This window comes from Oncorhynchus kisutch, linkage group LG22 (assembly GCF_002021735.2).
Source record: "Oncorhynchus kisutch isolate 150728-3 linkage group LG22, Okis_V2, whole genome shotgun sequence".
Lineage (NCBI taxonomy): Eukaryota > Metazoa > Chordata > Actinopteri > Salmoniformes > Salmonidae > Oncorhynchus > Oncorhynchus kisutch.
The window spans coordinates 32,104,843-32,131,604 of record NC_034195.2 but is presented as its reverse complement, the minus strand read 5'-3'; the positions used below and the strand labels follow the sequence as shown (position 1 = coordinate 32,131,604).

Here is a 26,762-nt window from a genome sequence, read left to right as displayed (position 1 = left end):
GGCAATAATAGGAACAGCCTCGTACAAAAAAGGGGGCTTTTAAGCGTCTGCGTTGCATAGAAACAGAAATTCTCCGGAGGAAGCTGTTGCTACAAAAAAATGAAGATGCTAACTACATCGTTTTGAAAACTAGCGTTTTGCCAACGATAACGTTTTTATACTTATTTTGCTAGACTACTGACCGCTAAAGCAGGTTGCTAGATATAGCGTTATATCAGGGACATAGCAATATCCCTGACTGTGTGTTATGTGAGCTACCCTAACAAGTAGCCTGTGGACTGGCTAGGCTAACCTTACTGTAGATAGCTAAACAACGTCGGGTTGAAAACATGCTAGCTAATAAGTTAACTTAGACATGACTTCGAATGGGTTTGGATCATATTTTAAGTGAATGCATGCAAATATGTGTAGCTAACTAACTAGATATAACTAACGTTAAGCGGTTACTTGGTGTTAATCTAAGTGCATTCCTTTTGCTAGTTAACTTCTAGCCACGTACTTTACTGTAGCTAGCTAACGTTTGTTTACGTTCTCTAACTAGCTAAGCTGCTGTGAGACGCAGCTCATTTCCCCTTTCTAAAGGTAGAATGGCAGGCGACGCCAGTGGCATTCCTGAACTGGACCAAGATAAATATGATGCCGATGAAGAAGTCAAGATAATCTGCCTTGGCGGCAGTGCAGTGGGAAAATCCAAGTAAATTAGATCGGGAGTATGCCATCTTTTTCTTGTCATTTTGTCACTGCACATACATCTCAAAGATGCTGTGAACGTTCTCAGTAAAGGTAACTACATTTTATATCAGCAGTAGTGCTTACTGTTTGTGACCCAGGAGAAGATGTTAACAACTACCTCTTTGTTTTACAGGTTGATGGAGAGGTTTCTGATAGACGGATAGTATCCTCTCTCACACTGGCGCTCTCATCTATAATTTGTGTAATTGGGGTTTGAGTGTTGCATGATCGCAGAAGAAATTCATCAGTCTTTTAGCTTGATGTAGCTGACTAAGTAATGTTAGGTGTTGCCTAAAATTGATATTATTAAACTGAAAGAAACCCAATGCCTTCTCAATAGTTCATGCAGTAACTGATTTGGCTTGTAGCAGGTTAATCATCCAGTGTACCGACAGGCCTTTTGACTAGCAATGTGTAGCTTACAGTACAGAGGCTTGACAAAGTTGTTTATTCTATTCCTTAACTTGTTCTCCAGTCATCCCCTGCAGCTGTCAACCTATGCCCTGACGCTCTACAAATACACTACCACCATCGACAGCAGGGCTGTATTAGTAGGTATGTTTATCAATTGTTTTCTTATCAAAATGTCTGGTTTAGACTGAAGAGTTGTTAAGGCTATAGTAAACTGATTTGTTATTGCTGTGAACCATAATCTTGACATTATGTTTTCTGGTTGACTTGCTATCTGTTTGGTTGCCTTCAGCTGTGTTTGTGCTTATGTCTGTCCCAAAGACTTCTGGGATACAGCCGGACAGGAGAGGTTCCAGAGCATGCATCCCTCGTACTACCATAAGGCTCACGCCTGTATCATGGTAAGACTTCACAATAGCTGCTAAGACGACAACATTACTTCAAGGCTCATATTTATGTCATAGCTTGTATCATTAACTATACTTGTCTTTGTCAGGTGTTTGATGTGCAGAGGAAGATCACTTATAAGAACCTGACCAGCTGGTATACAGGGCTGAGAGAGTACAGGCCTGAGATACCCTGTGTGGTGGTGGCTAATAAGATAGATGGTGAGTCCAGCCACACAGGCTAATTCTAATAATATTTTATTTTTTACTTTTTGTATTTTTACTCTGTTGTTTGCAGCTGATATGAAGGTGACCCAGAGGAACTTTAACTTTGCCAAGAAGCAGGGACTTCCTTTGTACTTTGTATCTGCTGCTGATGGGACCAATGTAGTCAAGGTGAGGATGGACAACATTGTCCTTAAGAGACACACAGTACTCTGTATACTGTATTCCTTTGCTTAGTAAAACTAAAACTTGGAAAAACCTTTTCTGTCTTTCGAAATGTGTCCCAGATGTTCAAAGAATCCATCAAAATGGCAATGTCTTACAAGCAGAACTCTAGTGACTTCATGGATGAAGTAATGCAGGAGCTGGAGGTACAGTACATATTTCCCTCTCTGGATATTCACTCACTGATCTTATACACTCATATCTTTTGCTGTTTCCATCTCCTTAATTTACTGCAGCTATTTCACTGACAGTTGTTCTGGTTATGTCATTAGAATGAATCTATTTGGTTGAGTTCACATTTAATTGAACAGAAAATGTGAATGGTAACACATTTGGTCTGGCGTTTAGACTCTGCTCTTCAAGGTTGCTCCCCACCCAAGGAAATGCTCAGGTAATGAACCTAACAAAGCTAGGGGTAAGGGAGCAGAGTATCTGCCATGCCCTTGATAAACAGAAGAGCAGAACCAGAAGGCAGCAGTTTGCTGAAGTCTATTTGAAAGAAGTGCCATCATGCTGTGTGTTCAACATCTGATTGATCAGAAACTCAGCTGATACTGTCAGCTTACAAATCATGTGACTGACTTGGATTCATGCCAGAACCAGCTTCGCTTGATGTATTTGACTGATAGTTGCTCTGGATAAGATTACCTGGCTGACTCAGCTAAATGACTTTGCCACAAGCAGCACTGCAGATATTAAGATGAGCAAGATGCATGACTTCTTTTCAGTCACACAGTATCTGCGCATGTGCACGGGTTTACTTCAAACTTTTGCAACGTGGTAGCCACGGGACCAAAACAGCAGAGAAGTTGAGCCTCACGCTTCAACGCTGTTAGTTGCTGGGGAAATTGACTCACTATGCTGTTTACTTTCTGTATCTACGTCATATCGCAGAGTCTACCTTAATATGTTTTATTGTTCATCCTTGACCTGTAGAACTTTTGAGCTGGAGCAGAAGAAGAGGATTCGTTAGAGATGGTTGAGGGACTGAAACCAGAGAGCCCTGAGTCTGTCTGTCTGGATGTTGATACATTACCCTCACATTATGGACACATTATTTTTACATTATACTGGCATTGTGTATATGAGAGCTGATTCTGACTGCACCGCAGCTATGGATGCTGTGGATATGTTATCCTAACTGTGTTGACATGATACCTCTTTACCATGGGAGAGCTGTGCTCCAGAGTCTGTAACTGATGTTGTGGATATGTTATTCTCACATTGTGGACATGTTGTCCTTACATCCTCATGTTTGTATTTTTTGTTTTATTTTCTGCCGTGAAAGAGACAGAGTTTTATTGAGCTGATGCTGCAGAAAATGTTAACCTATGAGCCATATAATAGTAGTGACCTGTGAGAGCTGGGGCATTCTATTGATGTGAGAACAAACATATTGTCGGATAGATGTTGTGGCAGGCATGGTGAACATGTGCCAAAGTGTGTGACGCAGGCTGTTTGAGGTTAATCTAGTGATGCCTTGTAAAATGTGGGACATGCTTTATACCTATAATCCCTATTCTTGGTATTTTATGATAGTAAAGTGAAACTGGGAATGTGAACTCCGCTGCTTTGTCATCAGCTTTCGCTCTCTTATGCCTTTATACGTGGCATGTGTATGGCGATTTGTACAATGTGATAGTGAAGTACATGTATGTAAAGGCTGCTATTGTTGCTCTAAGTGCTACAGTGTAAAGCCAGAGCGTTTATAGGTCATGCCTCTTAAACAATGAATGTACCTTGTAACCATGTGATGGCATTAGCGACTGTGTGGTTTTACTTAACACTTGTGACCTGGCTGCATCAGTAAAAAGACTGCATCAATGTCACCAATAATTCATTCCAGTGCAGTTACTGATATAGTTATCAATGTACAGGTTAGATATACACTGAGTGTATATCTCACCTCCCACCCCTTTTGCTCTCAGAACAGCCTCAAATCATCGGGGCATGGACAGTTCAAAGTGTGGAAAGCATTACACAGAGATGCTGGCCCATGTTGACTCCAATGCTTCCCACAGTTGTGTCAAGTTGGCTGGATGTCCTTTGGGTGGTGGACCATTGATTCACACGGGAAACAGTTGAGTGTGAAAAAAAACAGCAGCGTTGCAGTTCTTGACACACCAGTGTGCCTGGGACCTACTACCATACCCCGTTCAAAGGCACTTAAATATTGTCTTGCCCATTCACCCTGTGAATGGCGCACATACACAATCCATGTCTCAAGGCTTAAAAATCCTTTAACCTATCTCCTTCCCTTCATCTACACTGCTTGAAGTGGATTTAGCAAGTGACATCAATAAGGGATCATACAGTAGCTTTCACCTGGTCAGTCTGTCATAGAAAGAACAGGTGTTCTTAATGTTTTGTATACTCAGTGTACATTTTAGTCAACTGGAAGTGTTGCAGAAGTACTGAAGATACCTCAGAACTACAACGAATGACCACTTCAGAGGTTTTCCGTCTAAGTGTATTAGACCTCTTTGGGCTGGATTCAATCCTTATCCCTGATGTATCCCGAGCTGAAATCTAAAGGTAATTCCCGAATGAGCTCAAATTTTGCAGCGTTTACAATGAAGGCAGTCTCCGGGAATGCAGGAATATTGCCTATAAATTGAGCTATAATGCAGATACAGATTTAATTGAGCTCTTAAAGTGATGCTCCAGAGGTTTTGCATAATTCATTAGTTTTGAAAGTAGTGATCACAAGGCAAATTGGTCCCTGAAAATGTTGCACAATTGTGTACTACGTCATCCATTTTGTATGATGCATTATGTCCTGTAATAAAAAATGTTACAAAATCCAATTCATACAATATGTTACGGATTTGTCATTTCTTAAGATCCCGGACTGCATAGTTAATGCTGCGTATGGAAAATAACTTTGTTTATCTGTATGATATCTCACGTATCCTATGAACTGTGATAACTTGTCTCTTGCCCGTGTGCTTCACTCTCAAGGTTTTAACCAAGGTTGTTAGTGTAATTTCAACCACCTTCAGAAAGAACCACAGCTCAATTGTTAACGATGAATACATTTTTGAATTCTGTAATGACTACTGGGAAACTGCAGAGCCACAAGGCTGCAAAGGGCCCCTGAGTTTCCAGGGGAAAAACACAGGTCAAAACTGATATGGCAGTTGGCACAGCTAAAACTCTGGCCAAAGTAGATCTCAGCAGCAAGACCAATGAGGAGCCGACACACAGAAGTCATGTTTTTAATTATAAATGTATTACATAATATAACAAACATAGATCTCTGTGGTGGAGCCATCACAGCACTCAGGTCTTTGGACCTGCCTCAGCCTCACTACCCCGCCTCCCTTCCCTATATGTTCCCTTATGGATGATAAGAGAACTATGCCTCTGGGTGAATAGGGTTCTTGTCAATGGTGCGACTAACCGTAACATGTGTTTATTTTTATTGTTGTTCTATTTCCAGAAATCTACTCAATGGCCAGTGTGTCCTCTCTTCTATTCCAAGTCTATACCCACTGCTGCCCCCCCCCCCCCGACCCCTTTCACCACGGTGTCCTCTCTTCTATTCCAAGTCTATACCCACTGCTGCCCCCCCCCCCGACCCCTTTCACCACGGTGTCCTCTCTTCTATTCCAAGTCTATACCCACTGCTGCCCCCCCGACCCCTTTCACCACGGTGTCCTCTCTTCTATTCCAAGTCTATACCCACTGCTGCCCCCCCCCCGACCCCTTTCATCACGGTGTCCTCTCTTCTATTCCAAGTCTATACCCACTGCTGCCCCCCCCCCCGACCCCTTTCACCACGGTGTGTTTGGGAGTAGACACTCAGATGCTTGTTAGAAGCAGGTAACCTATGTGTCTCCCTCTCTACAGACCATTTTCATTTCAACAGGAAAATGACACTTGAGTATGCCCTTGCTGTATCTGAGATGACATAGAACTGTATCTTAAAATAGCCACAGTAACACTGTCTAGTGAAAATCTGTACATATATATAGCACCAAAGTCAACGCTACTATATTATTCTAGTTAGCTAGCGATCTGACCTTCCACATTTTCACCTCCTACCCCACGTGACATATGCTGTCAGGATTCATTCAGCAATGCTAAACTACTGAATAACATGAATCTACTGAGGTTGACATTGTGTTCATCATTAGTTTAACCCAGGCTACAGTTCTGTGTGGAGTTCAGTGTCTTGAAGAAGATATAGAGCTGGGATGCCTGGGGGATCAAGAGGAGGGGATGTTTAGATGGGCCAGGCATGGTCCAGACATGGCCTGTAATAGATCCACCCTGTTAAACTTCACAGTGCAAACAAGGAGAAAATCAACAATGAAAGAAAAACCCCTTTGAATGATGATAATATCATTTGATCCAATGGCGGGTCTACCAGATCCCCCTGGATTAAAAAAAAAGGAATCACGACTCCGTCTCACCGTGTAGATTGTGCTTTGTTGATTAGAAAAGAAGATGAAGTCGACCGTACAGAGAAAGTCATTGGTGTGAATGATGTGTCTGCCTCAGCTCTCTGTGTCCTGTAGCATGGGTTTGCATCTGTATAAGCTACCTGTGGTAAACCCACTGAGGGGTTCAACTAGGTTCTCCATCACTAGGTTCTTTCCTAACAAGGAAAGCAACTGGAGTCCAAACTGCACTGTGTATATGAGTACACGTGCATGCCTGCGTGTGTGTATAGTATGTGTGTATGTATGTGCTGTGTGTAAACCCATGTCAGCATCTCTCAGCATCTGTTAGACAAGCGGTATAACTCATCACAGTTAAACCAAACAATACTTTGATACCTTGTCTCAAAAATATAAATATAAATGTTAATAATGCAAAGCTCATAAAATCCATTTTTCAGGTTATATATATATATTCCTTTACAAAACATAAAAACGTCTGCAGTTCCACTTCAAAAAGGTTGTGTCCAGACAGTGAAGCTAAATGAATGTCTGTAGTTCTCAAGATTCCCAGGAGATGGCACCATATTAGTGAGTAACAGCTCAACAACATCTAGACTAAGGTAGTACTAAGGAAGAAGAAAAATATACCATTAAAAGTTTATTTTTTGGCACGTTTTTCCTTCTTTTTTGTCTTTTTTTTGTCAGTCCTCTTCAAAATCACCTCATCATAACATACCCTTAAAAACTCTGAACGTCTGAAAAGGGAAAAGAGGACAGAGTATATAACTGGATGAAACGGGGAGCAGAGGGCCAGTGCTTCTGGTCATGGAGAGAGTCATAGAGAGGTGTTGTAGAGCAGATGGTAATACTGTAATTGTCTGTGTCTCTGTCTCCCATTAAAGCCACAGCCCAAACGCTGCCCACTGCCGATTCCCCCACACACACAGACAGGGGCTACACAGGAATGTAATAAATAAAAATTGAAGTTCTCCCCATTATATTCTCTCTCTCTCTCTCTCTCTCTCTCTCTCTCTCTCTCTCTTTCTCTCTCTCTCTCTTTCTCTCTCTCTCTCTCTCTCTCTCTCTCTCTCTCTCTCTCGCTCTCTCTCTCTTTCGCTCTCTCTCTCTCTCTCTCTCTAATAGATATCAAAGGGTCCTGTAATGATTATACATCTGGATTTCAGTGTGTGCACCACGTGTGTGACACAGCCACTGCCAGGAATCTCTGATGTAATTAAGGCTACAGTGGACCACCTTTGAGGGTTTGAACAACTTACACGCACACCTACCACACATATACACACCCACCACACATACATACACACACTACCACACACACACACACAGCAGAGAGGGGGTTGTGTACAGAGAGTCAGGGTGTTCCTCCATTCACAGCATACATGCACTGTAATGATAGGTGGCTGTAATGCTAGCACCTTGTTTTGTGCAAATCATCTCCTAGTTCATAGAAAATAATAAAAATCAGATCACACCTTTTTTCCTAGGTGGTTAACTATGCATATATGCCAAACATTCATATATAGATCTATATCATTTTTGATTTTCAAAAATGTATATGAAAACTATCATATATATACATTGCTTGTGATTAATATAAAAAAGCTAATATTAGTGTTTTGTTCAGATTTACAGTGTGAAAGTCCTTTTGAGAGGATCTACTATTTTTTGTTTCTCCTTTTCTTAATGTTCACTCTGAAATTCATGTTAGGCGAGTGAATAGAAAAATGTATCTTCTAAACATCATAATCCAAGAGCTACAAAATCCACACCTCCATTATAGAAACACAAACCAACAATCAACCCAACACAAAAGCCAAGGAGTCAGACGGTCTGGTCGTGTCCCAAATTATATCCTTTTCCTTATATAGTACCCCAAAATGTAAATCTCTGATCAAAAGAAGGGCACTGTAGGGATAAGGATGTCATTTGGGACAACACCTATGTCACCAGAGTCATAAGTGAGATCGTCTGTGAGGTCCGATGTGAGACAGTGAGTGTTATCCCTACAACGTTGACACAACATTGAATTTAACATCCGCTTACTCAAAACTGTGACAAAATAAAGTTTCACAGAGATAGTTTGGACTGGTGTGTGGCTCCGTGACAAGGATATTCACTTAGCATAAAAGTTTCAGTGCTGCTGTTGACTAGTAAAGGTTTTAGTGGTTGTAGTGTCCACCTGGGTCACAGTCAGGGGACTCCGTTATACAACAATGTAGATATAAATGTATTACAGAGAACAGACATGCTTCACTGTTGTGAAACTCCAATATACTACATATTCTTTACCTACAAATAGCAATAATAAACTTGTATAATAGGAAATCATGTCAACTCTTTATAAGACGCTCATGACAGTTCTATCATGACAGTTCTATCATGTCAGTTCTAACATGACAGTTCTAGCATGACAGTTCTATCATGACAGTTCTAACATGACAGTTCTATCATGACAGTTCTATCATGACAGTTCTATCATGACAGTTCTATCATGACAGTTCTATCATGACAGTTCTATCATGACAGTTCTATCATGACAGTTCTATCATGTCAGTTCTAACATGACAGTTCTAGCATGACAGTTCTATCATGACAGTTCTAACATGACAGTTCTATCATGACAGTTCTATCATGACAGTTCTATCATGACAGTTCTATCATGACAGTTCTATCATGACAGTTCTAGCATGACAGTTCTATCATGACAGTTCTAACATGACAGTTCTATCATGACAGTTCTATCATGACAGTTCTAGCATGACAGTTCTATCATGACAGTTCTAACATGACAGTTCTATCATGACAGTTCTATCATGACAGTTCTATCATGACAGTTCTATCTGCAGTATTGAGAACATTTCTTCCTCCTGAACACACCATTGTTGTTCTCCCAGAGAGTATGGATCTAACACTGTGCTGTTGTGTGAATGACACTCACTGTCTCTGACTGTTGAGAGAAGCAACTCACATTACAATTGTTGATTTTGTTTTTTTAAACACCTTTCTTAAGACATCCCGTTCTCCCAAACCATGGTCTCAGATGTATGTAATGATGCTACTGGTCTTAGTTTGGATGAGAACTGTGTGCGTGTGTGTGTCTGGGTGTGTGTGTGTGTGTGTCTGGGTGTGTGTGTTTGTGTGTGTCTGGGTGCCTGAATATAAGGGTGTTATTTGTTTGACTATGTGACTGTTCATATATATATATATATATATGTCTCTATATCTGAGTATGTGTTGAGGTCACAGGGTCACTGGGGTTAAACTGGGATGTCACACCCCTCACTGCCCTTCGGTATGACGGAAGACCGTAAGAAAACAAACAGAAATTAAACCACAACCCTCTTTTCAAGACGTGATGCAACTTTTCATGCTTCTGTTCAGGAAAGGGTACCATGTAAGGACAGTTCATCAACAGTGGGTTGTATATAGAATACCATGTATAGTTTTACTAAAGTTGTATATTTTATGACAAAATGTCATTTGTATATATCTATTAACTTTTTTTCAAATATATATATTTATATAATTGGTAAAAACAAGTAAATTATTGGTGCAATAAATGTTAAAGTTTTCTCTCTGTCCTTTGTCTAGAAGTAGGAGTCAGATGCTCTTTAGTTTATTACATATCTTCATTTTAACATTCTGTCGTTTTTTCCCCCCTCAAAACTATTTAAATACATTTATATCATATTTATCTATAATATTCCCTTTGGAAACCCAAAGCAAAATGTTTTGATTATGAAAAAAGCCACTAGTGTTGGTTAAACATTCTCCAAATATAATAGATAGCGCTGTCAGTCCTCGAGAAGGTCCCAGGATGGAGGAGTTTTCCCTATGTGGTCTCCAACGCGGAGCTCCATGTCTGGGCTCAAGTGTCTCTAGTTTAATTACAATGCCAGGCAGAGAGGAGAGAGGCCCATGTCAGTACTGTCAGTATGTCAACATAATGTTAGTTCTAGATCAGTACTGTGTCTATACTCGCTGTCGTTGAGCGGATCTCTGAACTTTCCTTATGGTTAGAGATTCATCCTCCTCCTTCTTCATGCAAATGGAGAATCCTTCAGAGGCCAAAAAAACAGCAGGCAAAGAGATAGAGGGAAGGGATGGAGGGAGGAAGAGAAGGAGATGTACAAAGAAGGAATGGTCTGTCGGAGAGGTTAAAGGTGTGACTAGAGGAGCAACAACAGAAGCTGTTACAAATAAATGTTCTAATAGGAGCTCATGCAAAGAATTGATTTGAAGTAGAAGTCTAAGTATTGTTATCCATTAGTTTACTCCAATTAGGGCAGGGGTGGTAGGCTTAGGGGAATTGAATAAAGAAGGAAAATATATTTCATTAGTTTACTCCAATTTGGGGAGGGGTGATAGGGTTAGGGAAAAAAAAATATATAGAACACCTACTCATTCAGTGCAGTGCTGAGAGCAGAGTATTAATACAAAAACGTACACTTTCAGAAACATCCAAATGAAAACAAATTCACCTAAAAAATGAAAACTAGCTGCACCTAATATGAAAACTAGCTCCACCTAAAAATGGAGCTAGTTTAAAAGCTCTCTTGTTTTCTCTCTGTTTCTGTCTCTCGCTCCATCTCCCTTTCTTTCTCTCACTCTCCATCTCCCTCTCTCTCTTGCTCTCTCTCCATCTCCCCCTCTCTCTCTCTCTCCCCATCTCCCTCTGTCTCTCCATCTCCCTTTCTTTCTTTCTCTCACTCTCCATCTCCCTCTCTCTCTTGCTCTCTCTCTCTCTCTCTTGCTCTCTCTCTCTCTCCCCATCTCCCTCTGTCTCTCCATCTCCCTCTCTCTCTACCTCTCTCCCTCTCTCTCCACATCTCCCTCTCCCCATCTATCTCTCTCCATCTCCCTTTCTTTCTCCCCCTCTCTATCCCCCTCTCTCTCTCTCATAGCAGGGGTCAGCTCTCCAGCAGTTGTTTAAGTGCTCGTTCGATGTTCATGCGGTGTCCCACGCGCGTCACCCCCAGCTCAGCGAAGTCGTCCTTGGTGAGTGCTGGGAGGTGCGAGCCCTCGATCTCGTGCTCCTGAAAGCCGGCCCTGTGCTCCCCCAGGTTGATGCTCTCCAGCCAGTCTCCAACATCGTACTTGTTCCACAGGTGGAGGGGCTTCTGGTGGAAGGGCCTGAGGGCCAGGAGGGGCGAGCCCAGCCCGGGGGAGTGACAAGGGGACGGGGAGGGGGAGCGGGACCGGGCGCTGGAGCTCCTCATCACGAAACGTACCTCTTTGGGCTCATGGTGCAGGCTGAGGCTGGACGACTTGAGGATGGTGTGGTGCGGCATGGTGGGTGAGGTGGGTAGGCCGAAGCCTGGGAGTCGACTGAGGGGGTCACCCCGATCCGGGGAGCCCGAGCCAGGGCTTGGAGTGCGGCGTGTAACGGGAAAGCGGCTGCCAGGCCGGATGGTGTAGGTGGTGCCGTAGCTTCTCTGGGAAATGGTGTGGAGCTCTCCTAGACTGCTGAAAAGTCTGGAGGGGAGAAATATGGAGAGAGAGAAAGAGAAAGAGAAAGCGAGAGGGAGGTTAGGAGGGGAAGAGGGTGAGAGGGATACAGAGAAAGAAAGGTACAGAGAGAGCAAGCGCAATGGGATGTAGAGAAAGAAAGCCAGAAGTAAAGAGATATTAGAACAACATCACCGTGTTTTTATCTATAAAGCTTCACACAAGTAGAAGAGAGCCACAAGAGCTATTAGATCTGTGGAGCCTTTGGAACATCAAGCCACTCAATGTGGTCTGCAGGGTTAGTGACTGTTAGTGAGAGCAAGCTAGGTAAACTCACAGCAAGTTCAAAAGCTTCAGTATCTTCAACTATTTAGTTGTATCATGACTTAAAGGCCTACTACAGAATGGCCCACTCTCCTTGGGCTCAGGAGAGAGGAACATACTGAAACATTCTGGAACCGGAACATACTGAAACATTCTGGAACCGGAACATACTGAAACATTCTGGAACCGGAACATACTGAAACATTCTGGAACCGGAACATGGTAAAGCATGTGACAGAGCAAAAATGTGTTCTACAGTGTCTTCAGAAAGTATTCACACCCCTTGACAACATTTTGTTGCGTTACAGCCTGAATTCGAAATGGATTAAATTATTTTTTTCTCACCCATCTACACACAATACCCAGTAATAACGAAGTGAAAACATATTTGTAGAATTTTTGCAAATGTATTGAAAATGAAATACAGAAATATCTCATGTACATAAGTATTCACACCCCTGAGTCAATACTCTGTAGAAGCACCATTGGCAGCGATTACAGCTGTGAGTGTTTCTGAGTAAGTCTCTAAGAGCTCTGAACACCTGGATTGTTCAACATTTACCCATTATTCTTTTCAAGGTTCTTCAAGCTCTGTCAAATTGGTTGTTGATCATTGCTAGACAACCATTTTTAGGTCTTGCCATAGATGGTCAAGTAGATTTAAGTCAAAACTGTATCTCCACTGTCTTCTTGGTAAGCAACTAGTGTAGATTTGGCCTTGTGTTTTAGGTTATTGTCCTGCTGAAAGGTGAATTAATCTCCTAGTGTCTGGTGGAAAGCAGACTGAACCAGGATTTCCTCTAGGATTTTGCCTGTGCTTAGTTACATTTAGTTTATTTTTATCCTGAAAATTCCTCAGTCCTTAACCATTATATGTATCAAAGCTGGGACCGAGAGACTGAAAAACAGCTTATATCTCAAGGCCATCAGACTGCTTAACAGCAATCACTAACTCAGAGAGGCTGCTGCCTACATTAGGACCCAATCTCTGGCCACTTTAACACTTTAATAAATGAATCACTAGTCACTTTATACAATGTATATACTGTATTTTATATCATCCATTTCACCTTGCCTATGCTGCTCGGCCATCGCTCATCCATATACTTACATGTACATATTCTCATTCACCCCTTTAGGTTTGTGTGTATGTAGTTGTTGGGGAATTGTTAGATTAGAAGCACAAGCATTTCGCTACACTCGCATTAACATCTGCTAAACATGTGTATGTGACAAATAAAATGTGATTTGATTTGATTTTGACAAGCATACCCATAACATGATGCAGCCACCACTTTGCTTGAAAATATAGAGAGTGGTACTATTGGATTTGCCCCAAACATAACACGTTGTATTCAGGACACATTTTTTGCATTATTACTTTAGTGCCTTGTTGCAAACAGGATGCATGTTTTGCAATATTATTATTCTGTACAGTCTTCCTTCTTTTCACTCTGTCAATTAGGTTAGTATTGTGGAGTAACTACAATGTTGTTGGTCCACCCTCAGTTTTCTCCTATCGCAGACAGAGTTTCTGTAGCTGTTTTAAAATCACCAACGGAGTGAGTGCATGCAACTAATTATGTGACTTGTTAAGCAAATTCTTACTCCTGAACTTATTTAGGCATATTTAGACATTTCAGCTTTTCATTTTTAATTCATTTGCAAAATAATAATAATAATAATTGCACTTTGACATTATGGGGTATTGTGTGTAGGCCAGTGACAAAAATCTAAATTGTAATCTGTTTTAAATCCAGGCTGTAACACAACGTCAAGAGGTGTGAATACTTTCTGAAGGCAATTCCCTTGGTAGTCTCTCTCTCTGTAGTCTCTGTCTGTAGTCTCTCTCTCTGTAGTCTCTCTCTCTGTAGTCTCTCTCTCTGTAGTCTCTCTCTCTGTAGTCTCTCTCTCTGTAGTCTCTCTCTCTGTAGTCTCTCTCTCTGTAGTCTCTCTCTGTAGTCTCTCTCTGTAGTCTCTCTCTGTAGTCTCTCTCTGTAGTCTCTCTCTGTAGTCTCTCTCTGTAGTCTCTCTCTCTGTAGTCTCTGCCTGTAGTCTCTCTGCCTGTAGTCTCTCTGCCTGTAGTCTCTCTGCCTGTAGTCTCTCTGCCTGTAGTCTCTCTGCCTGTAGTCTCTGTCTGTAGTTTCTGTCTGTAGTATCTCTGTCTGTAGTATCTCTGTCTGTAGTCTCTATGTCTGTAGTCTCTATGTCTGTAGTCTCTCTCTCTCTGTAGTCTCTCTCTCTGTAGTCTCTGTCTGTAGTCTCAGTCTGTAGTCTCTCTCTGTGTAGTCTATGTCGGTAGTCTCTGCCTCTAGTCTCTCTCTGTAGTCTCTCTCTCTGTAGTCTCTATCTGTAGCATCTCTGTCGGCAGACATTCTCTCTGTAGTCTCTCTCTCTGTCTGTAGTCTCTCTCTCTGTCTGTAGTCTCTGTCTGTAGTCTGTCTGTAGTCTCTCTGTCAGTAGTCTCTGTAGTCTCTGTCTGTAGTCTCTTTCACAGTAGTCTCTTTCACAGTAGTCTCTCTGTCTGTAGTCTCCCTGTCTGTAGTCTCCCTGTCTGTAGTCTCCCTGTCTGTAGTCTCTCTGTCTGTAGTCTCCATGTCTGTAGTCTCTCTTTCTGTAGTCTCTCTGTCTTGTATCTTTCTTTGTTCTCTTTCGGTTTCCTCTCTCTGGTCACTGGCATATGGAGCGCATGAGACACGAGAGCTGCATACCGTCTAGCTAGTGGAAGATGATCCAGCAACACTAAGCTCACTTTGACAGAGCAATTCACTGAGAGTACCTCTGCTGATCACTCTCGATCTTTCACTCCCTCTCTCCCTTTCCTTCTCTCTTTTGTAAATTACTTTAGTGAAACTTCATTCCGTCTCATTGCCAAGCGAGTTGTCCTCTCACACTCATCAGCATTTCCCTAGCTCCCACTGCTCAGTTTCACTGATGCCCATTCTAAATCCCACTGAGAATCAGAAACTGTCAGCCAACATGGTATTTCCAGTCTCACAGACGGGACCCAGAAACTGGTGCAGTTTCACTAGTGGCCATTCTTAACTCCTGACTCCCAGCATGGGAGGATAGCTTTTCAGATGCCCATTTTTAAACTCTACTCTGAACTAACTTTGACATGGAAGTCCTATTCCCTCTTAAAACCCTTACCCTGACTCTCAAATAGACATGAAATGGCATGTTTTTCTTTAATGGCCCAGTATAAAGCCATGTGGACGTGTGATGGAGGGTGTTTGTGGTTCTGTCCTGTCACAGGAACATGATACAAGCTTCCTGTAACCTCCAACAAATTACAGAGCTGTAGCATAATTGGTCAAAACCTGACCATGACTTCAACCACACACACAAACAAGAACACGCGCAAACATACACAAATAAAAACAGTGAACATTATTTACTTGTGTCAGCATATTTTGGGTCAAAAAGCTGACCATGCATGCAGTAAGAGTAAAGGTCATGTCTCTATTGCGCTACAATAGACAGGGGTAGGGCTCTGTATGGGAGAAAAAATGGTCTTCTCTATGGGAAAGAAAGGAGAGAGCGAGCTATGGCAGCTACAACACTAACTCAGTCCTCACACTGCAAATGATGTGCAAAATAACGTATTCATACAACATCCCAGTGCTTTCCATGAATCTCACTACGGATTGTACTCTGTGTGCAGTGTTAGATAATGCTAGTAATGGTTTGATTATTTGTCTATGCTTGACGCTGTTAAATCACGGTGCAGTGTGAGTCCTGAGAGCTTTGAGGTGAAGAACAGTCAATACCGCAGGAATAAGAGGAGAGAGTGAGGGGTTAAGGGGAGGGAGGGGTGGAGAGGTTGGAAACAGCCAAGGCATTTGTGTGTGTGTGTTGGGAGAGGGCTATGTGGCATGGGTTTAAGACGTAAGAGGGTTGGTAGCTACAGATAGGTGGAGTGAAATGACATGAACTCCATGCACACTTACACAGTCGTCTTGCCCTCCTGGGCGTACAGTCAGTTCTAGACCAATCAGATCAGTGCAGCGTGGCGGAGCATGCAAGGTGAGCAGAGAGAGAGCAATGGGAGAGAATGTTAGCATCAGTCCGTGAGACGTAGCCTGCTAGTCACACCTGGCTGCTTTAGATAACTCCGCTGGCCATGTCAAGCCAATGTTTGTGTGTCTGTGTGTGTGCATGCATGGTGAGTGTGTTTGTTAGTGTGTGTGTGTGTATGTTGCATGTGTTAGTGTGTGTTTATGTATGGTGTATGTGTGTGTTTGACATGACAACGACAGCAGAGTTGAGTAAATCAGAACCCGATGAGTCCAGCAGGCCACATGAGAGAGAAATGAGAACACTATTCACATCTCAAACACTGAACAAAACAATAAAGAATTCAAACTAAAATAAAACAACAAGAAACAGGTTGAATGGCAAGAGTCTCCTGACTCTGTGTGTTTGTGGGTTTAAACTCAGGTTATGGAGACTCATAGTAATGTACAGTATAGTAGAGTAAAGTGTATAGTGTAGTGTGTGATAAGTAATTAGTCAGTGGACCAATGCCATCCCCAACACAATCACTGATATCAAACAGAAACATATGTAACATAAATCAAAGATCAGAGAAGAACAGAAGGCCAAGACCACAACTCAAACCAATGACAAACATGACTTCCTGAACCAGCTAAAACTATGACAACATAGCATGAGTGGACATGAATGAATGAGACATATAGCATTTGTGGCGGTATGGAAACATATGACTGGGACAGACAGGGAATGGTGTTAAATGTATGGAGGAACACTGAGTGAGTGATCACACCACAGAAATCACACGAGTGAGTTCTGCAACTGTGTGAAGAATGAGAGAGAGGAAGAGACAGAAAGAATAACTGTGTGTATAATTTCTGCTTTTCCTTCATTTAAACTGAAAAGGAAAAGTCAGTAGAAAAATAAGTATCGGATGACGTTAGGGGCGGGACGAAGCAGAGGTGTTGATGTTGATTGGATAAGGTCAAGACGAGTGAAATTAACTGACAGAGAGGAGTGGGCCAATCAGAACACTCTGTCACATGACACATGTGACATCATGGTATGAGGGAATATAGGTGATGTCAGAGTCCAGCTCTGGGATTGGCTGAGTTGACTGTATGTGATACTTGCTTCAAACACATGGTGAAATATCCAACACATTTGCTTTGCTATGCTATATGACTAACCATAACTACTCTATAAAATGCTATAATAGTAGTGTCCCTCAGAACCTTATCTGAGAACATTGCTGAGCTTCATGGAGAGAGAGTTGAGGCGAGCTCGCAGGCCACCATTACTGATCCTATCCACAACGAGGTCAGGGTGGTACTGGTAGTCATAACTGGTCCTCCTGCTCAGTAGACAAACACAGGCATCAGGGTTCCATCTCAATAGTCCTAAAATCACTTATTTTCTTCTCGCTTTCCTCTTCCCTTATTTACTTAATAGTCACCTCATCATATGATAGGAACTGGACAGGTGAAAGTGAATTCCAATTAGGCATCCCACATGTTGCTTTCACCTGTCCAGAGCAGTTCGGTGCAGATTAAGTTGAGGAGGTGAGGAGAGGAATCCATTTGAAATAGAAGACTATTGCTATCCGTAAGGCTGGTCAACTGAGCCTCACACGAACTAACTACATCTAAACTATTTTATACTCTATAGCCACTATCCCTACCTACATCCACCAATCACTATTCATTATGTGATCAACATAAGATATAAAAGGCTACTAAATTAAGGAAGTCCAATCTAATAATAACAACTAAAGCACATTCATGTAAATGCAAGCAAATGTGCATTAATATTTCTACAATAGGTGACAATTTACCCCACTGCATCTCTGCTGATGTGCTTGAAGCTGATTGAGGGGGTGGGAGGGATCGTTCATGTAGCCCAATCTCTCTGAATGTTAAAGGGACAGTTCACTCCAGAAAAATGTCAGATGTTTTTATACCTAAAAAGTTCAGCTAAAAGTTGTGTAGTCCATAACCAACATGTATGTAATTATATTGTATAGATTATCTTATATATAGTATGTGTAGATCCTGCTATTGTATATGCATCAGGAGAAGTCTGCAGATTCCATTCATTATTTGGTATCAGACATCTGACAGACTTTTGGGTTGTTCTATCCCTTTAAGCAGTCAGAAGACCATAGTGGAAGGACAGTGTGAACATGGTTGGTGGCAGAAAGGAGAGAGATGGTAGGAATCTAAGGAGAGAGAGAGAGCTTGAGATAGATGTTAACCATAACCACAGATCTAGGATCAGATTACCCAACCCCCAATCCGTAACTTAAACCACATGGTGTTAAAAAACGATTTGATCCAGTATCAGTGGTTAGAGGCACCTTTTACCCACTCCAGCTGAACACTGCACATAGGAGAGAGGGAGGTGTGTGTGGAGATGGTCAGTTGGTAGGGTCACCTCAGGTCATAGGTAAATGTCAGAGGTGAGTGTATGTGTGTGAGATGAGAAGAAGCGTTCAGGAAGTGCATGCCTCCAGGCCCTGTGTTACCTTGTTTGCATTGACTGACTGATCGACCAACCCAGCACACACACGTGCATGCACACACACACACAGTGTTTTATTGACTGTTATTAGATTTAGAGCTGATTTACTGACTAGATACAACAAAGCCGACTGTGGATGGCAGGCCAATGCTGTCACCATGGAAACTGGGAACAGAGTGTAGAACTCAGCATGTTCCAGGTGGTCTATAATCTCTGTACTGTACAGAATTACATCATCAAATTATTTGAGATGATCTGAGGTTTACTCAGTCTAGACCTAGCAGACCTAATGAGAGAATATGTACTGTACATTGTACATCTTTAAAGAGCTACACAAAATAATCTTTAAATCTCCAATCAATTACTGAAAATATATACATTTTACATTATAATGGTGGAGTCTCAGAGAGATACAGTACTAAATGTATATGGGTTATATATGAATTACACATTGTCATGTTTTATGGCCCTCCACAGGAAGTGATTTACTAGTTACTGTACGATGAGCCTGATGTCTCATTGTATTGGTTGAGAGGTCAGGAAGTGGATCATGCAAACAAGGAAACAACTGACATGGCAGTTTGATAAATACAAAATAAAAACAATCTGAAAATGTAAGTAGGGTTATTCCATTCCCATGGGGTTAGTTGTTAGGCTGGTTAGGAAAACAATATAAAATGACTTTGGGTTTACCCTAGAAGCTATAAACTTAAGGTTTACTCTCTTCCATGTCCGTGTCACATCTGTAGGAATACAAAGGACTTTCAGTAGAACAGTGGAAATAAAAGAAATGGCGTGTCAAACAGTCCCTCCATAGGTATCATGGATGGCAGCTGCATTCTGATGAAGGTTCCACACCAACATGTCTAAGAGTCATCTCAACTCTAACCCTATTACCCCACCTTAATATTGCTGATACCAGATGGGGAGAGGGATGGGGATCACTAATGAAAGGGCCTGTTTGACCTAGCATTGCTAAGGAAGACTAACGCTAGCATCGTACCATTGCCTAGGTGTGTCTTCAACCCTCAGTCTCTCTTATTTACTTACCACTGCAGTCGGCCGTGCAGGGGATAGGGCGGCAGTGGCATACTTTGTCATGGGAAAGAGCAAACCATGCACAACACACCCAGCAGTGATCATTAGAATTCAATATTTACAAAAAAAAATGATGCTTTGTTTTTAACCTAACGGGGAACTATTTGAACAGTAACAGCTGAGTGGACATGTAAAAGCTGTGTAGCCTAATGGAACCTTGCTTTCATCCACCCAAAAGGTGTTGGGTTCCTTCTTGATTCTTGATTACTTGAAGGAAGGGAGGAAATAATGATGCATCTTGAAGTACTTGAATAGGGCCTAAGGTTGGTTTGGCCATGTTCAGTTAGCCTCCCTCTGTCCTATCTTACCTGGCGCCTGTCACAGGGGACTTCCTCCCAGGGTCCAGCGATGACCCCAGTGGCTCCTCCTCCCCCAGTGACCGGGTATCCTTATTCAGCTGCTGCAATCTGGAACTTAGTTCCCCCATCACCGATGGTTTCCCCCCCTCCTCACCCCCCAGCCCCAACCCCAACCCCCCTAGACTCCCCAGACTCCCCATCCCTAACCCCACTCCGGGTCCTCGCGCCTCCATCTGGTCCCCCCACAGCTTGGACCTCCTTTGGAAGAGGTAGCGGGGCCTCCCGGGGCCTCCCACCAGGCCAGATATAGAGCCTGACCCTAGGCCTCCAGAACCCAGGCCTCCAGAACCCAGGCCTCCATGCCCCAGGCCTCCAGAACCCAGGCCTCCATGCCCCAGGCCTCCAGAACCCAGGCCTCCATGCCCCATCCCTGCCCCTCCGGCTGCTGCTGCGGCTAGAGCAGCCGCCTGCTGCTGGGATAACAGCTCGCTGTCAGAGCTCTGCTTCAGCAGCGGATCCCTGAAGGTCACCGGGCCTTTACTGCCTCCAAAGTGGGATTTGAGCCGGGGCTTGGGAGGCACTGGCGGCTTGTCGAGCACGAAGGTCTGCCCGTCGGCATAGGAGGTGTGTGTGTCAGCGGGTTCGCCACTCTCTGAGGACAGAGTGGACATGCTGGAGACGGTGGACACAGTGCTAGTGGTCTCCAGGTGGTGGTCTCGCTCTCTCTCACTGGAGCTGCGTGTGTCTGCCTCCTCCACACCAGAGTCTGCTGCTGAACCAGACTCAGCCAGCAGGGCTGGAGGATGGGGCTGGTCCGGGTATGAAGGTTTCCCTGAGACGACTGCTCCTCCGTGGGTAGGCTGGAGGGGAGGGACCTGGGGTTGGGTGGGGGTCAGGCTGGGGTTTGGGGTGGTGGTGGAAGGGGTGAGGAGAGTAGGGGTTGTAGGGGAAGTGATGGATTTAGACTGGGGTACAGGGGTCCCTTGGGCTTGGGCTTGTGAATTGGCCAACAACCCGTTGGAAAACTCATCCGGAGGTGGGAGCACCCCGATCTTCTTCAGCTCCTCTCTGGTCTCTTCATCACTGGAGGACAGCATGGCTGGAGGTAGGCTCACTGTGTAGGGCTCCACATCTTCCTCTGAACTGCCCTGGGCCAGGGGAGCCTGGGCTGGGCTGGAAGGGCCCTGGGCCTGGGGCTGAGAGGCAGAGGGGCTGGGCGACAGAGCCCGACTGAGGGAGGGTTTACTGGGCTCGGTGGCTAGGGAGGTGGGGGTTTGCTCCAGCCCTGGTCCCAGCCCCACCGCCTGGCCGTTACTGGTGGCATGGACCATGATTAGTCCAGCTGTCTTCTGTTGTGATGTGTCCATGATACTGATCAACATACTCTTCTTATCTTCCGTTCTCCTCTCCTCCTTCCTCTCTTCCCCTCTTCCCTCCATCTCCTGGCGAAGCAAGGCGGGTGATGACACTCCCCACTGGGATTTACCAGCCTGGGGCGACCCCGGCCTCCCGCCCCCATGCTGAGGCTCTTTGGTCTGGCTTTCGATGAAAAGCGAAGCCCCCTGACCTCCAACACCAGCCCTGTCCTGTTTAGTCCTGGGCTCAGGGCTACTGGCGGGGGACTGGCTCTGGGAGGTAAGTGCCCGCTCCCTTGCGGCCAGCGCAAGAGCAAGGGGTGAGTTAGGGTCCAGGGGCTTCCCTGTGAGTGGGTGGATGAAGGTAGTGCCGCCAGGTGAGGGGCGCAGGGCCAGGGCGGGGGGTGGCAGCTGGCCTAGTTCTCTGCTGAGCAGGCGCTCATCGATGGATCGAGATGTGGTGTAGGAGGGGGGCTCAGGGGCAGACCCCGACCCCCCCTCTATGGTCCCCACCGACTGGAAGACTGTGGATTTCCTCCGCTCCTCTAGTCGGCGCTCTCGGTCCTTCACGGCGCCAGCGATAGCGACAGCGAACGGCCCTTTCCCCTGTAGCAGGGCCTCTCCCTGGAGACGCATACGCTCACGCTCCACCTTCAGCTGCTGCTGGTAGTAGTCGGCCCGGCTGGTGTGTGTGTGGCTGTGTGTGTGTCGGCCAGAGGGGGAGGTCTCTCGGGAGTGGGCAGCGGCCAAGGCGATGCTGGCTCTCTCTTGTGCGTCCTCCACCTGGAGGGGTAGACAAGAAATTAGAAACTTAAACTTCAAAATAAACTTTGTTCACTTGCTATAGTAACAATAATCAGAATAAATAGAATAACCGACCTGTAGCTGTTTCACCAGAGGGCTCTTCTTGCGCTGGGGCTTGGTGGGTGTGTACAATCCAATACTAAACTGGCCAACATTGCCGTACGGGTTGTCAATCACCCGGCCTTTCCGTTTGATTCGCTCTGGTGGTGTAGCGGATGCGGAGGGGCGGGGAATGTCGGTGGGCTCCACGGGTAAGTGGGAGGAATCTTGTAGAATAATCATTGACCTTGCCTTCTTCTGGCGTTCGGCGTGGGAGGACTGGCGGGGTGATGGATCGTAGGGCCGGTCCAGGTCCAGGGAGGAGGGCTTGAAGCTGGAACGACCTCCAGGGTCATGACCCTGACTATGACCCCTGGCAGGGGGAGGAGGGGGGCAGAAAGCAGGAGGAGGGCCCGTGTCCAGGTAGTAGAGGGAAGGGGGAGGAGGAGGTGCGGTCTGGGGAGGGGGCGGGATAGAATGGGAGTGGGAGTGGGAGTGGTCTCTGAGGCTGTCCGTCATTGAGGAGCTCCGGGGGAAACGGTGTTCTCCAGCCAAAACTGACAGACGGTCCTCCTCAGTCGCACCTGGAGAGGTCAGGGGGAAAAGGTCAGAGAGAGATAGAGAGCCTAAAGCAGTACAAAGATGCTGCACTACAGTTGTCAAGTTATTGATTGAGTACTGTACTAAAGGTGAAAGGTGTTACCGAATGACTTGGTCCTGGACATCCCTCTAGGCAGCTGCATATGAGCCCTCTCCATCCTTGGGTGGAGCCCACCATGTAATGCCATGCCCTGCCTCTCAAACAACGACTGCAACACAGACACACACCCACCCACACACAAACACACATAGAAATACACATAGGTTTCAGACACATTTTACACAAAACAGAATGTACTGTATGTGAGTGCGTGGGAGGGTATATATGCTGATATTATTCTGCGGCTAGTAGGTCTGTGTCACCAGGGTTGGCCTGTGTATGTGAATATGTGTGTATGTGAATATGTGTGTATGTGAGAATGTGTGTTCAGATGTGTATGTTTGTGTGAGTGCGTGGGTGGGTGGGAGAGAGAATGTGCATCGATTTGTTTCTGCGCATGTGTGTGTGTGTGTGTGTGTGTGTGTGTGAATATACTCACACTGATCTCTGATTGTGTGATTCTCCTGCCGGTAGGTCTCTGTTTGACAGTAGCAGCTCTGTAGTCGGCCTCTGTGGGCTGGGAACGTAACGTCACAGGCTCCTGAGGTGCTAGCATCTCATCTAGCCTTTCTGTACAGGGATCACACAGACAACACAGTTTGAATACAGCTACACAGCACGTATGGACCAAAATGCTTTTGACAAATTGTGAATGTTTACACACAATGCACAGCTCCTTGTCCCTATCAAACATCTAGACAATATCACATCTACACACAATATCAACACAACCATGCAAGCCTACATGTGTTCAAATACATTTACAGTGGACAATTACAACATGCATATCATACAACTAAAGAAACCTTCACTATGTTGGATCGGAGGCACGGTGTATAGCGTCTGAGTCTCATATCTTTGGGAGCATCCAGATTGAGAAGCAGGTCCTAACTGACTGACTGACTAACTCAGAGCTCAGTGCCCATGCCGTGCCGGTGCTTCATCTATAATGAACAGTGTGTCTGTCACGCTCAGAGAGGCCATGATGATGCCTCAACTGGTTTCCACTCAGGCTCACCTCCTCTCCTCCTCCGGACGGAAGCTTGGTGAAAGAGAGATCATGTCAACAATGACAGAAAACGTTGTGTGTCAGGGTGTGTGAGTGTGTGTGTGTGTGTGTGAGAGAGAGAGAGAGACAGAGAGAGAGACAGAGACAGAGACAGAGAGAGAGACAGAGAGAGAGAGAGAGAGAGAGAGAGAGAGAGAGAGAGAAAGTGAATGCATCAAAGAGAAAGGAAATGTCAACAGGTGAAGAGAAAGAAAAGATCATTCTGTCAGTGTTAAAGAGATGTTCTAAGTTGTATGAAGGCAGGAAGCATATTTTAACCACGGTTAAGTGAATAGGGGAGAGAGAGACAGAAAAAGAGAAAGAGAGAGTGGGGAGATATGTGTCAGCGTTTGTTTGTGTACAAATGTGTGAATGTTTGCATCTTTGTGTTCTCACACTAACCCAGTTCCTCCAGTTCGGCGGTCATAGACTTGGAGCGCAGTGTCAAAGTGGTACTGGGGGCTCTCTTGGGTGGCGGGGGAGCTGTGGAGAAAACACAGGGTGAGGATGATGATGTTGAAGGTGAGGAGGAAGGCCCTTTGACCCTGCTGTTCAGCGCCCTGCGAGCGTGGCCCAGCCGGAAGCTCCATCCTATCTTCGCAGCCTTCCCCTGGTCAACTTGGGGAAAGCTGGACGACTTGTTCAGGCGGGTAGACACACTCTTTTTGATCATCCCTCTCTCTTTCCCCCCGTCACACACACACACTCTCACACACACTCAACACTCCGGTGGGGAGTACCTTCTGCCATGCGGCATTGGAAGAGGAAGACAAATAAATAACTGTAAATTCGACAGCTCGGAAATACACTACCACTCCACAACATTCACACCAGTCCACTTACAGTCATCTCCGCTAGCATCCAAAACCACCGAAGACCCTAGTATAGCCTACTAACTATTACAGATCAGCTCACTATTAGTGCTGTGCCAGTCCACAACCACTACCAAACACCTACATATAATTATTATAATATCCAGTCCACATCCAAATAACACCAGAAAAGCTCACTGTTAACATGTGACAATAGAATCCTTCAAAATAGATAGTCCATACCATCACAGCATCAATTACTAGAGTACAATACCTCCCACTGTGCTATATGACATGTGCAGCTACACATTATCACAGCTAAAATACACCAGCACAGAGTCACACCTTCACAGCCTATGAAATCCATGCTGCAGCTCACCACCCAACACACTATCATCTGTGCATGTTAAACTACAGCAGCATACCTCCCAGTCTCTGAACAATACAGCACCTCATTCAATATACTGTCAACCAGCCAGTCCCGTCTCAATGCACCACTGTGGAGAGATAAAACGGATCAGCAGAACATCTGGATGCTACCACATACTGGCTACGCAGCTACACTGAGCAGCTATAGATCTGATCTAATCTCGTCCATACGCTATCACTTCATCACCGGTCAGTATATTCATTTAAACTACGGAGAGAGAAAGAGACAGAAAGAGAGAGATCGAGAGAGCACTAGAGAGAGAGTATTGCAATGCTTCATTCAAACACACAGCATGTTGCTATGGCTACCATGGTGGCAAGGTTTGGCTTGGTGCAGAGGGATGTGAGAGAGAGAGAGAGAGAGAGAGAGAGAGAGAGAGAGAGAGAGAGAGAGAGAGAGAGAGAGAGAGAGAGAGAGAGAGAGAGAGAGAGAGAGAGAGAGAGAGAGAGAGAGAGAGAGAGAGAGAGAGAGAGAGAGAGAGAGAGAGAGAGAGAGAGAGAGAGAGAGAGAGAGAGAGAGAGAGAGAGAGAGAGAGAGAGAGAGAGAGAGAGAGAGAGAGAGAGAGAGAGAGAGAGAGAGAGAGAGAAAGAAAGAAAGAAAGAAAGAAAGAAAGAAAGAAAGAAAGAAAGAAAGAAAGAAAGAAAGAAAGAAAGAAAGAAAGAAAGAAAGAAAGAAAGAAAGAAAGAAAGAAAGAAAGAAAGAAAGAAAGAAAGAAAGAAAGAAAGAAAGAAAGAGAAAGAGAGAGCGAGGGCGGGGGATTGTGAGAGTGTGTGAGAGTGTCTGCAGAGTTAAGAACTGGAGAAAAAGTTGACTTGGAGCAGCAGTGCTGCCTTTTAGAGTATTAAATACAGCTTAGAACAGCTAAGAACATCACAGAACAACCAGGCAGAGCAGAGCCGGCTCAGTAGAACTTCATGGGGTGGTTTAGGATTCAGGATTTTATTTGGATCAACAGTATCTGTTGCAAAAGCAGCAGATACTCTTCCTGGGATCAAAACATAAAAACATCAAACATGACATAGTACATAACAATAATAGACAAGGACAGCTCAAGGACAGAGCAACATACATGTTCTTGAAATATAGAAATACAAAAAGTCTTGTGCTGACAAAACACTTAACAGAAACATATTACTTTACATAAACATACAAGTTATTTGGGTCAGCAAAGGGAAAAGCGTTGTACTATGAGGTGTTGTTTTATTGTTTTCTTAAAGCTGATTTTGCTGTTTGATTGGGTAATTTGAGATGGAAGGGCGTTCCATGCAACCATGGCTCTATACAATACTGTGTGTTGTTGTTTTGGACTTCTGATGGCATGTCTTGTGGGGTACATACAGTATGCCTGTCAGAACGGTATGTTATTTGAATATACAGACAATTTGGAATTTTCATCACAGTAATATTTATCATAAAAACAAGAAGTGATGCCGTCAATCTTTTTTCTATTTTAAGCCAAGTGAGACTGGCATGCATTTTTTAAATATTAGCCCTCTTTTTACAG

General features: G+C 44.3%; 2 protein-coding genes across 8 annotated transcripts in view; one reads left to right on the top strand and one right to left on the bottom strand.

Annotated features, from left to right (window-relative positions):
• Positions 1–31: 31 nt before the first annotated feature.
• On the top strand, positions 32–4,792 carry LOC109867436 (rab-like protein 2A). 3 transcript variants are annotated; one of them, XM_020456600.2, is made up of 8 exons: positions 32–783; positions 866–895; positions 1,208–1,287; positions 1,465–1,544; positions 1,640–1,751; positions 1,828–1,925; positions 2,042–2,125; positions 2,916–4,792. In XM_020456600.2, the coding sequence occupies exons 2-8, from the start codon at positions 870–872 to the stop codon at positions 2,922–2,924; spliced, it is 489 nt and encodes a 162-aa protein (XP_020312189.1). In that variant the 5' UTR covers positions 32–783; positions 866–869; the 3' UTR covers positions 2,925–4,792. The 3 variants fall into 3 exon arrangements, with proteins under 3 accessions (XP_020312189.1, XP_020312188.1, XP_031657813.1); XM_020456599.2 differs by having other exon boundaries at positions 68–694; XM_031801953.1 differs by having other exon boundaries at positions 68–783; positions 866–1,287.
• A 389-nt stretch (positions 4,793–5,181) lies between these two features.
• LOC109867613 (SH3 and multiple ankyrin repeat domains protein 3) overlaps positions 5,182–26,762 on the bottom strand; it is a 263,943-nt gene continuing 242,362 nt past the window's right edge. For 2 of the 5 annotated variants that reach the window (XM_031801754.1, XM_031801756.1), the window contains 7 exons: positions 24,419–24,499; positions 23,987–24,010; positions 23,408–23,538; positions 22,972–23,077; positions 22,305–22,852; positions 20,080–22,208; positions 5,182–11,863 (listed from right to left, as the gene is read on the bottom strand). In XM_031801754.1, coding sequence (XP_031657614.1) covers positions 11,299–11,863; positions 20,080–22,208; positions 22,305–22,852; positions 22,972–23,077; positions 23,408–23,538; positions 23,987–24,010; positions 24,419–24,499 — 3,584 coding nt within the window. In that variant the 3' untranslated portion in view covers positions 5,182–11,298. Of the gene's footprint in view, positions 11,864–16,110; positions 16,146–19,366; positions 19,417–20,079; positions 22,209–22,304; positions 22,853–22,971; positions 23,078–23,407; positions 23,539–23,986; positions 24,011–24,418; positions 24,500–26,762 lie in introns of all 5 variants that reach the window. The other 3 variants (XM_031801755.1, XM_031801758.1, XR_004204842.1) reach the window with 2 other exon arrangements.

Bases quoted from the DNA above. Each gene is read 5' to 3' on its own strand.
- LOC109867436 (XM_020456599.2), top strand. From the start codon at position 588: ATGGCAGGCGACGCCAGTGGCATTCCTGAACTGGACCAAGATAAATAT. The intron at 896-1,207 runs GTATCCTCTCTC...CTTGTTCTCCAG, and splicing joins AGGTTTCTGATAGACGGATA to TCATCCCCTGCAGCTGTCAA. The intron at 1,926-2,041 runs GTGAGGATGGAC...AATGTGTCCCAG, and splicing joins ATGGGACCAATGTAGTCAAG to ATGTTCAAAGAATCCATCAA.